The 14,650-nt window shown below is 45.9% G+C and overlaps 2 protein-coding genes across 4 annotated transcripts in view; one reads left to right on the top strand and one right to left on the bottom strand.

Annotated features, from left to right (window-relative positions):
* Positions 1-14,650, top strand: part of LOC137416241 (DNA-directed RNA polymerases I, II, and III subunit RPABC3) — an 890,838-nt gene that overhangs the window by 799,273 nt on the left and 76,915 nt on the right. The gene's annotated exons all lie outside the window — the stretch shown is intronic.
* Positions 76-14,650, bottom strand: part of LOC137416240 (uncharacterized) — a 45,051-nt gene continuing 30,476 nt past the window's right edge. For 2 of the 3 annotated variants that reach the window (XM_068101774.2, XM_078777853.1), the window contains one exon: positions 76-3,739. In XM_068101774.2, coding sequence (XP_067957875.2) covers positions 1,632-3,599 — 1,968 coding nt within the window. In that variant the 5' untranslated portion in view covers positions 3,600-3,739 and the 3' untranslated portion in view covers positions 76-1,631. The remainder of the gene's footprint in view (positions 3,740-14,650) is intronic. The other variant, XM_068101773.2, reaches the window with a different exon arrangement.

The following is a 14,650-nucleotide window of genomic DNA, read 5'->3' as shown; positions in this document are numbered from 1 at the left end:
AGCAATTGGATCACTTTATGTGCCCGTCTGTCTATGTCTACAGACATTTGTCTATGATCAGGAGGAACAACTTAATTTCAAAAGGAGTAAGCCAATCGTTTTATTCTGTGTCAGTCAAACAAAATTGACAATCATTTCAAACAGGAAGCCTATTGTTTTAAAGGATGTCATAAAGGACACAAACAAAAGGCGCAAATAACTAATGTAACGTGTTAAATAGGGTGGTGTAAAAGACTGCATCAACGGCGGTAAATTTCCAAAACTTTTTTTCGACAACCTTCAAAATCTTTATTTTCAATTGAATTATATACTGTACTGGATAGATAGAACACAACGTGCCTTTTAGCACTTTCAAAAACCTCCAGTTTAGCAGTACTTGAACAAATTATTACACCATTTTGTGTCATCTCGACCAATCGCATTTGTCCCTCGTGTTCTCGACGTTTGGGAATAAGATAAGAAGATTCAGACAAAATGGCGGATCATAGCAAATATACATCGTGCTCGCAAAATGAAAAGCAAGAGTTCAAAAGGCCTTCCTATGACTATGTCCTCTTCTCAACACTACGTGGGGGGTAAGGCGTTCCATTAACTCTCTCCTCGTCTCCAACAAAACATGATAATTTTAACAACTTTTACTTCTCAAAATATGCCAAAGTGACAAAATGTTGACTTTCAAGGTGGTGTAAGACCCTTGCACAGCACATAGTGTTGCTGCACAGCATCTGCAAAAGTAAGAATTCATCAAAATATACATCACTGAGTATCAATTAGAACAGCGAAGTTTAAAGCGAGCAAGTTAGTCATTGTTGTTTGAAGAAAGTTACATTCTGTTTGGGCACAAAATGGTCACAAAGGCGAGAATACACTGGGTAGTTTGCCATTGCCTTCCTCAGCAGTGCTCTCGGCAATTTGGCATGTTAAATCACACTGAGGAAGATGGGGGCGGCTAGAAGGATGGCATAGATACAGCACACTCCCATCAACCATCTAATCTCGTTTCTGGCCCAGATATAAACTGCCATCCTGGTGTTTCATGGGCAAGGCTAATCATCAGTGTGTGCTGTGCCTCCTGGATGGACGTTAAGCTGACTGCCTTATCTGCCAGTATTAGTTGATGGATGTTAAAGATCCCAAGGTCCTTCGTGAAGTCGAGACGAGTTATCACCAGCACCCTGAACAAATTACAACCCAAATGACCTTCGGATGAATGGCAGGCCTGGCCAGTGGGTTCCGGAAAGACCTGGGATAGAAGAGATCCCTTGTACACCAGACAGGGTGGATATAAATGGGGCCGTTAAATACAGGAAGAAGACTAATTTCAAAGGTTCCCATGGGATCTTTAACGCCCACCAGCGAAAGGTAATGAGGACTCCCGGCTCGACGGCTTTCCCGAAGGATGGCGCACTCCCCGATTCAGCACCATGTCTGTGAATCAGCAGGATGGAAGTTTATCGTCAGGCTGGGAATTTAACCCAGGCCAGATGAGCTCAAAGATGAGTTCACCACCTTTGAGCTATCCTGGTAAGTTCTACCTGCATAATGCAAGCCATGAAGAGTTTTCCAGTTCATTCCATGCCTCATCAGTGTGCGGATGGTTGGGCAGGCTGTGGTACTTCACTGCGCTCTACTCAGCCAGTTGTTAGCAGTGTGAATGTGTGATTTTTGTCCGGAGTGCAGTCATGCATGTGACTGTTGAGTATGTGAAAACATGTGCCACCTGTATCCTCCAACACGGAGTAGCTAATGCCAGGAACTGTGTGCTCGCCCTGACGAAGGCTGCTTTCATCGTTCAGTTGTGCATTTATAGCTTCAACATCACTGGCTTTCACCTCAATCACCTCTGTGGAATGAGTCGTTCCGTTATTTACCTCAATCACCTCCTCTGTGCAATGGGTCGTTCCGTTATTTACCTCAATCACCTCCTCTGTGCAATGGGTCGTTCCGTTATTTACCTCAATCACCTCCTCTGGGCAATGGGTCGTTCCGTTATTTACCTCAATCACCTCCTCTGTGCAATGGGTCATTCCGTTATTTACCTCAATCACCTCTTCTGTGCAATGGGTCGTTCCGCTATTTAACTCAATTTCCTCCTCCACAGAACACGTTCCATTTACCTCAATCTCCTCCTCCTCAATTGACCAAGTTCCATCATTTACCTCAATCACCTCCTCCAAAGAACAAGTTCCGTCATTTACCTCGATCACCTCCTCCATAGAACAAGTTCCGTCATTTACCTCGATCACCTCCTCCATAGAACAAGGTCCATTGTTTTCCTCAATCACCTCCTCTGTGGTATTAATCATCCCATTGTTTGCCTCATTTGTCTCCTCCAAAGAAAGAGACAATCCATTATTTCCTTCATTTGCGTTGTCCGTGGAGCCAAGCCTTTCATTACCTTCACTGTGCCACCTCCTAATCGTTGATGGGTGGGGCAGAACAAAGCCAAGAGAGTCACGGACGTAGTTGTAAGCTTTCATGGAGCAGGATTGCAGGTCAAGAGCAAACTTGCAAATATCGGGAGCAAATTCCTCTCGTGTGATCGTCCTCTTGGTGTTGTTCATAATCCTCTCGAGGAGTTTCAAATGGACATCCGTGAGAGAACCTTGGAGCATCTTGATCGGTGATACGGCTCTCTCGTTTTTCAAATCCTTGATCACAGACTCGAGATTTGTCGCTTTCTTCTCTAAACGCCTGTTTTTCTGCTGTGTACACTTCAACTTTTTCTTCACTTCTTCGATTTTTACGACTGCAGAATTAAGTTTACGTTTTAATGTCCATGAATTATCCGAAATGTCATAATCGTGATCCTGCTGTTTTGAGGTTTTTGTAATCCGAGTAATTGGAATGATATCCTGTAAATTGTTAAAGTGTGCTGTCGTTGCAACTACTGTGCTTGAGGGCAGACTAAGTGGGGATGCAGGTACGCTGTGCAAGCCTGCCAATGGGATGCCTGGCATGCCCGTCGATGGTACATGTTTTGGCACAACCTCTGTGGCTGTTGATATGCTTTTGGCAGCTGTTGATTTAACATTGGATGTTGAGATGGCCTGTGTGCCTATTGGTGGTACGCTGGGTGTTGGCACGTCTGCGTTGGCTGTTAACGGTACGCTGGGTGTTGGCATGTCTGCGTTGGCTGTTAACGGTACAATGGGTGTTGGCACGTCTGCGTTGGCTGTTAACGGTATGCTGGGTGTTGGCACGTCTGCGTTGGGTGTTGGCATGTCTGCATTGGCTATTAACGGTACACTGGGTGTTGGCATGTCTGCGCTGGCTGTTGATGGTACGCTGGGTGTTGGCACGTCTGCGTTGGGTGTTGGCACGTCTGCGTTGGGTGTTGGCATGTCTGCGTTGGCTATTAATGGTACGCTGGGTGTTGGCACGTCTGCGTTGGGTGTTGGCATGTCTGCGTTGGCTATTAATGGTACGCTGGGTGTTGGCATGTCTGCGTTGGCTGTTGATAGTATGCAAGGTGTTGGCATGTCTGCGTCGGTTGTTAATGGTACCCTGAGTGTCGGCATGTCTGCTTTGGCTATTGATGGTACCCTGGGTGTTGGCATGTCTCCTTCGGCTGTTGATGGTACACTGGGTGTTGGCATGTCTCCTTCGGCTGTTGATGGTACACTGGGTGCTGTTGGTGTGATGGATCTTGTTTGGGTGGTAGTGCAGTCAGCAAGACGTTTCCGCTTTCTTTCCTACCAACATTAACACATGTAGCACGGTCTTGTAAAGGCAATATCTGAGAAAATAAAGTTTAACAAGACAACAGAATGGGGAGGAATTAATATTTTAGCAAAATCTCTCAAAGATTCTCTTCATGACTACGGTACAATTACATATTCTTGCAGTTTCGTATTCTATGTTTTTGGAGAAAATGCCAGGGGCAGAGACAAGACCCCTTTATATAAGGGTATGTGCCATGTGGCAAACTATAGAAAAGAAGGGACATTCCATAGCTTATAAAAAATGCGAAACAACAGAAAATAAGGTACATTCAAAAAAAATAATCTGGTGTGCATGCTGGACTACCCTTGTGATCTTGGGAGGAACCAAGTAATGCTCTGGAAATGTTCATATAAAGGGGCGCTCTACATCTGGTAAATAAAATACATTTACTTCTTCAAGCAGGTGTTTGAATCAAATTGGCACCGCTTTATATTAACTTTTCTATTCTATACGACACACACACACACACACACACACACACACACACACACACACACACACACACACACACACACACACACACACACACACACACACACACACACACACACACACACACACACACACACACACACACACACACACACACACACACACACACACACACACACACACACACACACACACACACACACACACACGTCGGTTAGCAGCACGGGCAGGCGGCACACCACGTGACACAGGGCACCTAAGAAATATCTATAAAACAGTTTGTGTGTGCGTGTGTGTGTAATGTTACCGATAGACTCCGAAACGGCGAGGCTCACGTGCTTGATATTTGGCATAGACATGGCCATTGAGCCTGGGACGAACATGGCTGAGACCATATTTGATGAGATCCATATTTTTTATTCATATTTACGTCAGCGCATTTCAGCGAAGTACCCGCTAATCTCAGCCGGTGCCAGAGCTCGCTGATTCGCTCAGAGCGATCACGTGATGTTCCATCCCGTCACACGTCACACGTTTGCACGTAATTCAGGGCGAAAAGCGATTACGGTTTTTCACCTTTATGCGACCGTGTTTTGTGTCGATTTTGTGCGATACGAATTAAATTTTAATTCATATTTCGTGTTTACGAATTCGAATACGAAGGATTTCCCCTTTCCCCTTTCGATTTCGAATACGAATCAAATACGAGCTTGAGTCGAGAGGGCGAATGTACGGGTTGGGAATGTACGGGTCTCCCCTCCCCCACCTGGCAATGCCGGGTACTTCTGCTAGGATCACGTGATGTTCCAACTTTGCCGCCATAATCTCACAGTTATGCGTTCGCACGTAATTCAGTTTTTCCACATTTCAGCGAGGAACATTGCCATTCACACCACAAAGGTTTTTGGTCACTTTCATCTGATATTTGTGATTTATTTCAAACAAACTGAATTCCCATCTACACGGCCATGTATTCCTATTAACGTTATGTAAAGTACATAAATTGTGTGGATTACATCATTTCTGGATGTGATCAATTGCCAGTAACCATCTATATCCCTGCCCTCCCCTCCCTCCCTCTCCCTTTAACCCCTCCCCCTCCCCCTACTCTTCCCCCACCCTTCCCCCTCCACCCTACTGTTACGGATTTATGTGAATTTATGTGAATTACTATTCAGGTCATTGCTTATTAATGTTTATTCTATTAAAGGTTGTTGTGGTTAAATGGTTAGAGGCGCTCTGGATAACAGGAGACCGGAAACGGGATGGTGAACCGGAAGAAAAGGAGAAGACAAGGTCCGGGAGAAGTGGCCATCTTCTTCTCATCGCCCAGCTCCGACGCACGCGGTGTCGATATTCAGCAGCGTGGGGAACGCTGCGTTTGAAAGCCCGTCTGGCGAGAGGAGTTACCTGTGCGGGGTAATTACCGGTTACACGTCAAGTTGCCGTGGGTTCGTGCACGGAACCAAGCGTCCGGCACAGTTCGCCTCCACGTCTACAAGGACGCGTACGGGTCGCACCTTGGGCCTCGCGCGCTTTGCTTTGCCCGCTTTGCTTTGCAAGGAGGTGTGCGCTGCAGCAGCTGTTCCCGGTACGCGACGTGCACGTTTGGAGCACGACAGCCAGGGGTTCGTTCAACCGCCCGTGTGCGGAGAAGTCGACCTTCACCTTGGTCTGGAGGGGCCCAGAGACATTGTGAGGGACAGTGACCATTGAGGGGTCGTGAGTGGGGAAAGGGGGGAAATATATGAGATGGCCATCTTAGTAATATTGGGGATTGATTGTTGATGGTTGTTGATTGATTGGGGAATATATTATTGAGTAATCCGGATCCTTGGTGTGGGGTTTCTTATTGACTTGAATTATTGTGTCTTTCATATTGATTGCGCTACGAAAGCGTATAAATCAGAGATCTTTCTGGCGGGGTCCTCCCACGGTCCGGGGGTCACCAAGACCAGGTAGTTACCGGGAGGACCACGTAACACTACCCTCTCCCCTTCCCCCCTCCCCTCCCCCTCCCTTTCCCCCATGCCCCTCCCTTTCCCCCCTACTCCTTCCTTTCTGCCCTACCCCTTCCCCATCCCCCTCCCCTCCCTTTCCCCCCTACCCCTTCCTTTCTGTCCTACCCACCCACCTCCCTCCCCCCCACCCTCCCACTCCTCTCCCCCTCCCCCCTCTCCTCCCCTCCCCCTCCCACTCCTCACCCTCCCACTCCTCTCCCCTCCCCCCCACTCCCCTCCCCTCACTCCCCTCCCCCCATCCCTCCTCCCCCCCTTCCCCCTCCCTTCTCCCTCTCCCCCTCTCCCCTCCTCCCCTCCCTTGCCTCCATGCCCCTCCCTTCACCCCTACCCCTTCCTTTCTGCCCTACCCCTTCCCCTTCCCCATGCTCCTCCCTTTCCCCCCCTACCCCTTCCCCACCCCCCCTCCCCTCCCCCACTCCCTCTCCCTCTCCCCTCCTCTTCTCCCCTCCCCCCCTCTCCTCCCCTCCCCCCTGTTCCCTGTTCCCCTCCCCTCCCCTTCCCCCCTTCCCTCCCCTCCCCCGCCCGGCAATGCCGGGTACTTCTGCTAGTATATATATAAAATTGTCTTTCTTTTGCTTGCTTCAAAAAAGCTAGATTCAATGCAAAACATGTTGTTGCTTTCACGGCTCGGTCAGATCCAGCCTGGGAGACGTTTTTCAGCATCTTCTAAAGGGAGAAAAGTTATGGGAATAGTTGTCATTTAATTCTTGTTTGCCGTCAAGTTAACCTCGAGCAGAGTATGATGTAATCTGTATCCTTTGATCTTTGTGTGCCCGGCTTCTTATGTTTCACTGCCAAATGTTCACATCATAGAACTTGTTTATGGGAACGCATCCCTGGTCCTTGAAAGCCCAGGTTGTTGGGAAAAAATAGCCTGAGAACTATCTTACTTTCACACATCTATGCCTTTAAAACTTAATCTCTTGTCTGAGGTCATACTTCAGCGCAGCGTTTTTTTTTTTGTTTTTTTTTTTGTATACTGAATCGAGGCTCGTGAAAGAGCTAACATTTATTTCACAAACAAATCAACCAGACAAACAAAATATACAAAAAGAGGGAGCGGAAGACAAGATGGGGAGAGAAGGGGAAGCACACAACCACAACATTTGAGAGCAGGGAGAAGTGTGGGGAGGGAGAGGGCTTGGGGGCAGGAGGCGTGGGAAGGGGAGGGGGGGGGGGGGGGGGGGGGGGGGGAGAGGGCGGCTTGGACTTGCAGGTCTTGTCTGCGATTTTAAGGCGTGCTCCGCAATATTGTGTTTACTCGATTATTAAACCTCACTTGCTGCTTCGAAGGTGCCTCTTCTTGAGTTCCAAAGGGGGGGGACAACCCGTCATATATATATATATATACATACACTAGCTTGGTGAGGCGAGAGCGCGTCGATACTGAGGAACGGGCTTATTTTAGCTGAGGCTAATGACTGTATCTGAGTTGCTGTGTTATCATGATTTTCACCAATCATAATACAAACAATTACTTTGCACAAATGTATTTGTTGTGTTTGTGATATTACATTTTTATAGGCAATTTAGGTTGAAGATTTAGGTTGAATGTTTTTTTTTCAAGAAAGAACCCCTCAGCACATACGTAGGGGAGGGGTAGGTGCAGACTGGAAGTTTGGGACGATTACACCTCACCACCACGTAATTCAAAACACCTCACCACCAAGTAATTCAAAACACCGCACCACCATGTAATCTAAAACACCGCACCACCACGTAATTCAAAACACCTCACCACCACGTAATTCAAAACACCTCACCACCACGTAATCTAAAACACCGCACCACCACGTAATTCAAAACACCTCACCACCACGTAATCTAAAACACCGCACCACCATGTAAACTAAAACACCGCACCACCACGTAATTCAAAACACCTCACCACCACGTAATTCAAAACACCTCACCACCACGTAATTCAAAACACCGCACCACCACGTAATCTAAAACACCGCACCACCACGTAATCTAAAACACCGCACCACCACATAATTCAAAACACCTCACCACCACATAATTCAAAATACCTCACCACTACGAAATTGAAAACACCTCACAGCCATAAACATGAAATAAAAACACCTCACAGCCATAAAACACGTAATACAAACACCTCACCACCACGAAAATAAAAAAACACCTCACAGCCATAAAACACGTAATAAAAACACCTCACAGCCATAAAACACGTAATAAAAACATATCACCACCACAAAATTAAAAACACCTCACAGCCATAAAACACGTAATAAAAACACCTCCACCACAACGAAATAAAAACACCTCACAGCCATAAAACACATAATAAAAACACCTCAGCCATAAAACACGTAATAAAAACGCCTCACCACAACGAAATAAAAACACCTCACAGCCATAAAACACATAATAAAAACACCTCACAGCCATAAAACACGTAATAAAAACACCTCACAGCCATGTGATATTAAAACACTTCACCACCACATCATTTAAAAACACCTCACTACCACATAATTCAAAATACCTCACCACCACGTGATTCAAAACCACCACAACGTTATTAAAAACTCTTCACAACCACGGAAACAAAAGTTTGAGGGAGTCGTTAAGTGACAACACAAACACTGCCCAGATGTGTCGATATCTATCTATAATTCCATTAATCTCTGTGTGTATGTGTGTATGTGTGTTTGTATGTTTGTCTGTGACCGCTGTTTCTCGACAACTACCGGTCCGATATACTTTAAACTTGCCAGGTATATTGCTGGGGACCCGAGGATGTGCCTTTTCAAGGTTTGAAATTAATCGGACAAGTAGTTACCGAGCTATGGCGATTTCTTTACCAAACACCGCAAGCCGTTCGCTTTGGGACCAAACCATTTCATGTAAATAGAGGGGGGGAGGGGTTCTGTGGTCGTTGCGAATGGACCAAACCATTCATGTAAATAGAGGGGGGGGGGGGTTCTGTGGTCGTTACTGCCACGTGTTTCAAAGTTTTTTTTTGTTGTTGTTTGCACGCATGTTTTTTTGCACCCACGTACGGGCACGCCCTAGGATGTTTACACACACACACCCCTACACAAATTTTTTTTTTTTTTTTTTTTTGGCAAGGAACGGGCACCCACGTACGGGCACGTCCTAGCTTATATATAGTACGGGCATGCCCTAGTCTATCTATAATTCCAGCAATCTCTGTGTGTATGTTTGTATGTTTGTATGTTTGTATGTTTTTGTATGTTTGTATGTTTGTATGTTTGTATGTATGTTTGTCTGTGACCGCTGTTTCTCGACAACTACCGGTCCGATATACTTGAAACTTGCCAGGTATATTGCTGGGGGACCCGAGGATGTGCCTTTTCAAGGTTTTAAATTAATCGCAGAAGTAGTTACCGAGCTATGTCCAAAAAACGATTCAACCAATCAGAGAGCAGCGAGCTATCACGTGTGCCGAACGTGGCGAACAGACTCTGCCTCGGATGGCACATTTGAGAGCGTATTCATTTATTTCACGTTGGAAAACTATGTTGCCGTTAAACTATGTTTTAAAACTAATTAAAACTAATTTGCGATTCATCGTAACTGCGATTTGCGACCTTCCGGACAGTCAAATGAGGACGTCACTTCCGGACTTACGGATAGTCATAGTGACGCTGAACGTGGCGAGCAGACGCTGCCTCGGACGGCACATTTGAGAGCGTATTCATTTATTTGACGTTGCAATCTGTGTTGATTGTTGTAAGGTACGATCGATTGTAGTATACAATATTTATATTTTGTACATATTCATTACGGGCACGTCACGGGTACGGGTACGGTACCGGGTACGGTACGGTTACGGGTACGCCACGTACGGGCACGTATATTGCTGGGGACCTGAGGATGTGCCTTTTCAAGGTTTCATATTAATCGGAGAAGTAGTTACCGAGCTATGGCGATTTAGCCGTTCGCCGTTCGCTTTGGCTTTGCGAATGGACCAAACCATTCATGTAAATAGAGGGGGGGGGGGGTTCTGTGGTCGTTCGCTTTGGCTTTGCGAATGGACCAAACCATTTCATGTAAATAGAGGGGGGTGGGGTTCTGTGGTCGTTACTGCCACGCGGTTTGGAATGTTTTTTCGAACGGGCACCCACGTACGGGCATGCCCTAGTATAGATAAATGACTGTACCCGAGTTGCCGTTTTGTCATGGTTTCAACCAATCATAATTCAAACAATTATTTTGCACAAATGTATTTGTAATATACGTGAGATCACATTTCATAAACAATTGAAGTTGGGGGAAAAAAATTTTCCCAAAAAAAATTCCCCCCAAAAAATAAAAAAAATTGCAATTGTTTTTAAAAAAAAATACCCTTAGGACATACTGACGGGAGAGATATGTGCATACCAGAAGTTTGGTACGATTTCACAAAAGTTTGAGAAAGTAGTTCAGTGACAACACAACACAAGACAACACAACACAACACAGACGCTGCACAAATATATATATATATAGAAAAAAAAAAAATATATATATATATATAGATATATAAATATATAGATATATAATATAGATATATAAATATATAGATATATAAATATATAGATATATAAATATAGAGATATATAAATATATAGATATATAAATATAGAGATATATAAATATATAGATATATAAATATAGAGATATATAAATATAGATGCTGCTGCACCTTGCTGGGAGCGATAAGCACCGCCTGCCACGCGGTGACGTTATCTCTGGTATCCACTCATCCTATGGAGTCGACCTGGTTGCGGTTGGGAGGTGCAGCAGCAGCTGTATGGGACACCTTGCTGGCGGTTCTCCACTGATGATATGAAGGTCGCATAGTGACTGATATAAAAACCGAATGGGTCACAGAGTTACAAGTGTATGGAAAGCCTCACTGCGTTGCCCTGATGAAGCCCCAACAAGGGCGAAACCAGGTCGGTAACTGTGAGTTTTGCATGCACTTGTGACAGTATCTGTATTTATAATCCGTAATGACGCACTGCTAGATGGTTCCTCTGGAAGGACGTGCATGGCGATGACGTCATGTTGTCCGCTTCATTAGGTTGGAGAACCAGATTACAGATACCATATATATATATATATGTGTATATATATATATATATATAAATATATATATATATAAATATATATATATATATATATATATATAGTATATATAATATATATATATATATAATTGTTGCGGTTTTGAGAGTGTGTATATAACATCATTAAAGGTTTGCCCCTAGTTAGTCCACAAGCAACACATAGGCCCATTTAGGATATTAGTTATGTCATAGTATGTGTGAGAATAAGGCAATTTCCCTAGTATCATCTGCGTTGTGTAAAAAATAAGATAGGCCCCGTTCATTTTGCCTCCACCCTCCAAATCTACCTCGTTGGGCAGCATCCATCCCGCGCACCATTTTGGCTATTGCACATCGCATTAGGATGCTCACTAGTCAAGGGACATGAGGTTGGCCTGAGAGAGGGAGGAGCACGGCGTCGAGGTTGAAGTGGCGGAGACAGCAACGGTAAGAGCCATAACCAATCAGGGCTCAAGGGCATGGCGTGAGGGGCGTGGTAAGGGCGTGCCTATATAAGCGCACGCACAAAGCCCTTGTGAGGACTTGTTGGGAGAGCGCACTGTAAAAGCACTTATGCGACAGGACTCGTGGGAAAGGGCGTGCTAAGGAGGACTTGCACGATTTGCGCTCTGTGAGGGGACTTGCACGATTCGCGCATGTGAGAGGACGGTGCTGAAAGGACTTCTGCGGGAGAGGCGCTTTGCTATTGAACTTGCATTGGGAGCACCTATGAACTTGTATTGGAGCGCATATAGCGCCTGTCCATCTATTACGTATGCAGCCACGCCAGCGTAACCGCCAAGCCCAGCATACCGTTCCGCACCCGCAATTGTCCGATCCGCGCCAACGTGACCGCAAGTATAACTGCCAAGCCCGGTTCATCTATTACGTACGCGACCGTGGTCGCAAGTAACCGCCCAGCCAGCCTTACCTTTCGCCCTACATTTAACCCCGTAACTGTCCGATCCGCGCCAACGACCCGCGGGGAGCTTCTGCCGCCCTGACCATCTTCTTCGCGGTGCGAGTTGAGGACCGGAGCGAACTGCCTGGGCGCCATCATCTCTGGACCATCAACCTGACCATCTACAACCGGCTGTGAGTGTGTCTGAGTGTGAAACGGACCTGTGTCCTGGGATAAGTATAAGACTGTATAAGCTGCACTGTGTGTTCTTCTTCTCATTGTACATAGTGTAATAAACCAATTGTTATTCTATGTTTCTTCCTGATTTGACCGTATCAGTGATTTCCTCCATTGGGTAAGCGTGGCACGATCAGAACCGCTCGGATCGGTTTAGTCATCGTTAACGGCTCGGGTCACGGTTTGCTACCGCTCGGCGTGTCCACCTATAACCGTGATTCGGGCGGGGCTTATTTCCTTGCTTCCTCGGCGGCGTTGGTACTTCGGTAATAGGAATTCGCCTACAACCCTATTTAACACCGCCCGGAAGGAACGTCATAGCCCCGGATCCCGTCGGCTAGTCAAAGACAAGGGGCCTAACCCCCCTTGGTAAGGGGAAAGGCTGACGCGGAGATCCGCAACAATATATATATATATATATATATATAATATATATATATATATATATATATATATATATATATATATATATATATATATAGTATATATATATAATATATATACTGAAACGCAAAAGAAACTTACCACCTTTGAAACCTTTAAATATCAACAATAACACTGCGTGTAGTAAATGTGTGAACTTATTTGTGGACAATAGTGTCCTCGCTGTCAGACAAAACGGTCACGGATGGTCACTTGAACCTTCAATGGTCACTTCATAGCACAGCTGTTGAACAGCCGTTTTGACTGTCAGTGATTAGCCAAGGGGTACGGGATGATTTAATGAGCTGCACGTGATGTCTTGATATTGGCTTTAAAAAGGCCAGTGCAAAATGGGCATTTTGACCGAATATTTGACCATTTTGACCAACTTCAAAAAGACCGAAAATACAAAAGAAACTTACCACCTTTGAAACCTTTAAATATCAACAATAACACTGCGTATAGTAAATGTGTGAACTTATTTGTGGACAATAGTGTCCTCACTGTCAGACAAAACGGTCACGGATAGTCACTTGAACCTTCAATGGTCACTTCATAGCACAGCTGTTGAACAGCCGTTTTGACTGTCAGTGATTAGCCAAGGGGTACGGGATGATTTTAATGAGCTGCACGTGATGTCTTGATATTGGCTTTAAAAAGGCCAGTGCAAAATGGGCATTTTGACCGAAAAATTTGACCATTTTGACCATTTTGACCAACTTCAAAAAGACCGAAAACACAAAAGAAATTTACCACTTGTTTGAAATGTAATAAAATTGTAACAGTTCAAAATAAACAAACCAACAATTGCTAATTGAAACATTGGCATTTTATTGATGACATGTCAAGTTTTTGACCAAGATACACCATCTCATCAGTTTGTTCTACAGTACAGAACAGCACAGGGTGCAATGTCAGTCCCCTTTCAATAGCGTGTATGGCCACCATTGTTTTGGATACAGGCAGTGCATCGTCGGCGTATACTGCCTACCAGTCTTTGGATGGATTGCTGCTGGATTCTGTCCCACTCAGTCCTCAATGTCTGAAGCAGCTCTGCCCGTGTCCTGGCCCTGCCAACTACGCGTCTCCCAAGCTCATCCCACAGGTGCTCTATGGGATTCAGGTCAGGGGAGAGCGCAGGCCACTGCATGGTGTTGATGTTCTCGCCTTGGAGAAATGCAGTGGTAAAACGAGCAGCATGGGGACGAGCGTCGTCATGCTGAAAGGTTCTCAGTTCTGGGTGGTCTAGCAGGAATGGCAGCAGATGAGGTCGCAGGATTGTTATCCACATACCGCTGGGCGTTAAGATTCCCATCCACAACCACCAGTGGCGTCCTGTACCGGCTTGATATGGCTGCCCACACCATCACACTTGGGCCACCCCACCTGTTGGCTTGACGCACGCAACAATCGGCATATCGCTCGCCAGTTCTTCTCCAGACACACTCACGCCCATCAGGACTGTCCACACAGAACCTTGACTCATCGCTGAAAGCGACCTCGTTCCACTGCGCCAAGGTCCACCGCTGATGCTGCTGGCACCATCTCTGACGGTTGCGGCGATGGGCAACCGTCATCACGGGGCCTCTGTATGGTCTTCTGGCAGTCAGACCATAGTCATGCAGTCGTCTTCGTGCAGTATCATTGGAGATCCGTGGGTTTGCACGCCCCGGAGTTTCTGCCGCAGTGCGGGATGCTGGACGGAATCGATCCCGCAGGTGACTTCGGACCATCTGCCTGTCCTGCCTTGCAGTGGTGACTCTTGGCCTCCCTGATCGAGGTCTGTCATCTGCAGAGTTGTGGAGGGTGTCTCTGTCCACCAGGGC

The sequence above is a fragment of the Myxine glutinosa genome, chromosome 1, assembly GCF_964187855.1.
Source record: "Myxine glutinosa chromosome 1, kmMyxGlut1.1, whole genome shotgun sequence".
Lineage (NCBI taxonomy): Eukaryota > Metazoa > Chordata > Myxini > Myxiniformes > Myxinidae > Myxine > Myxine glutinosa.
The sequence above is the reverse complement of the archived record's forward strand: the minus strand, read 5'-3'. Positions and strand labels throughout refer to the sequence as shown.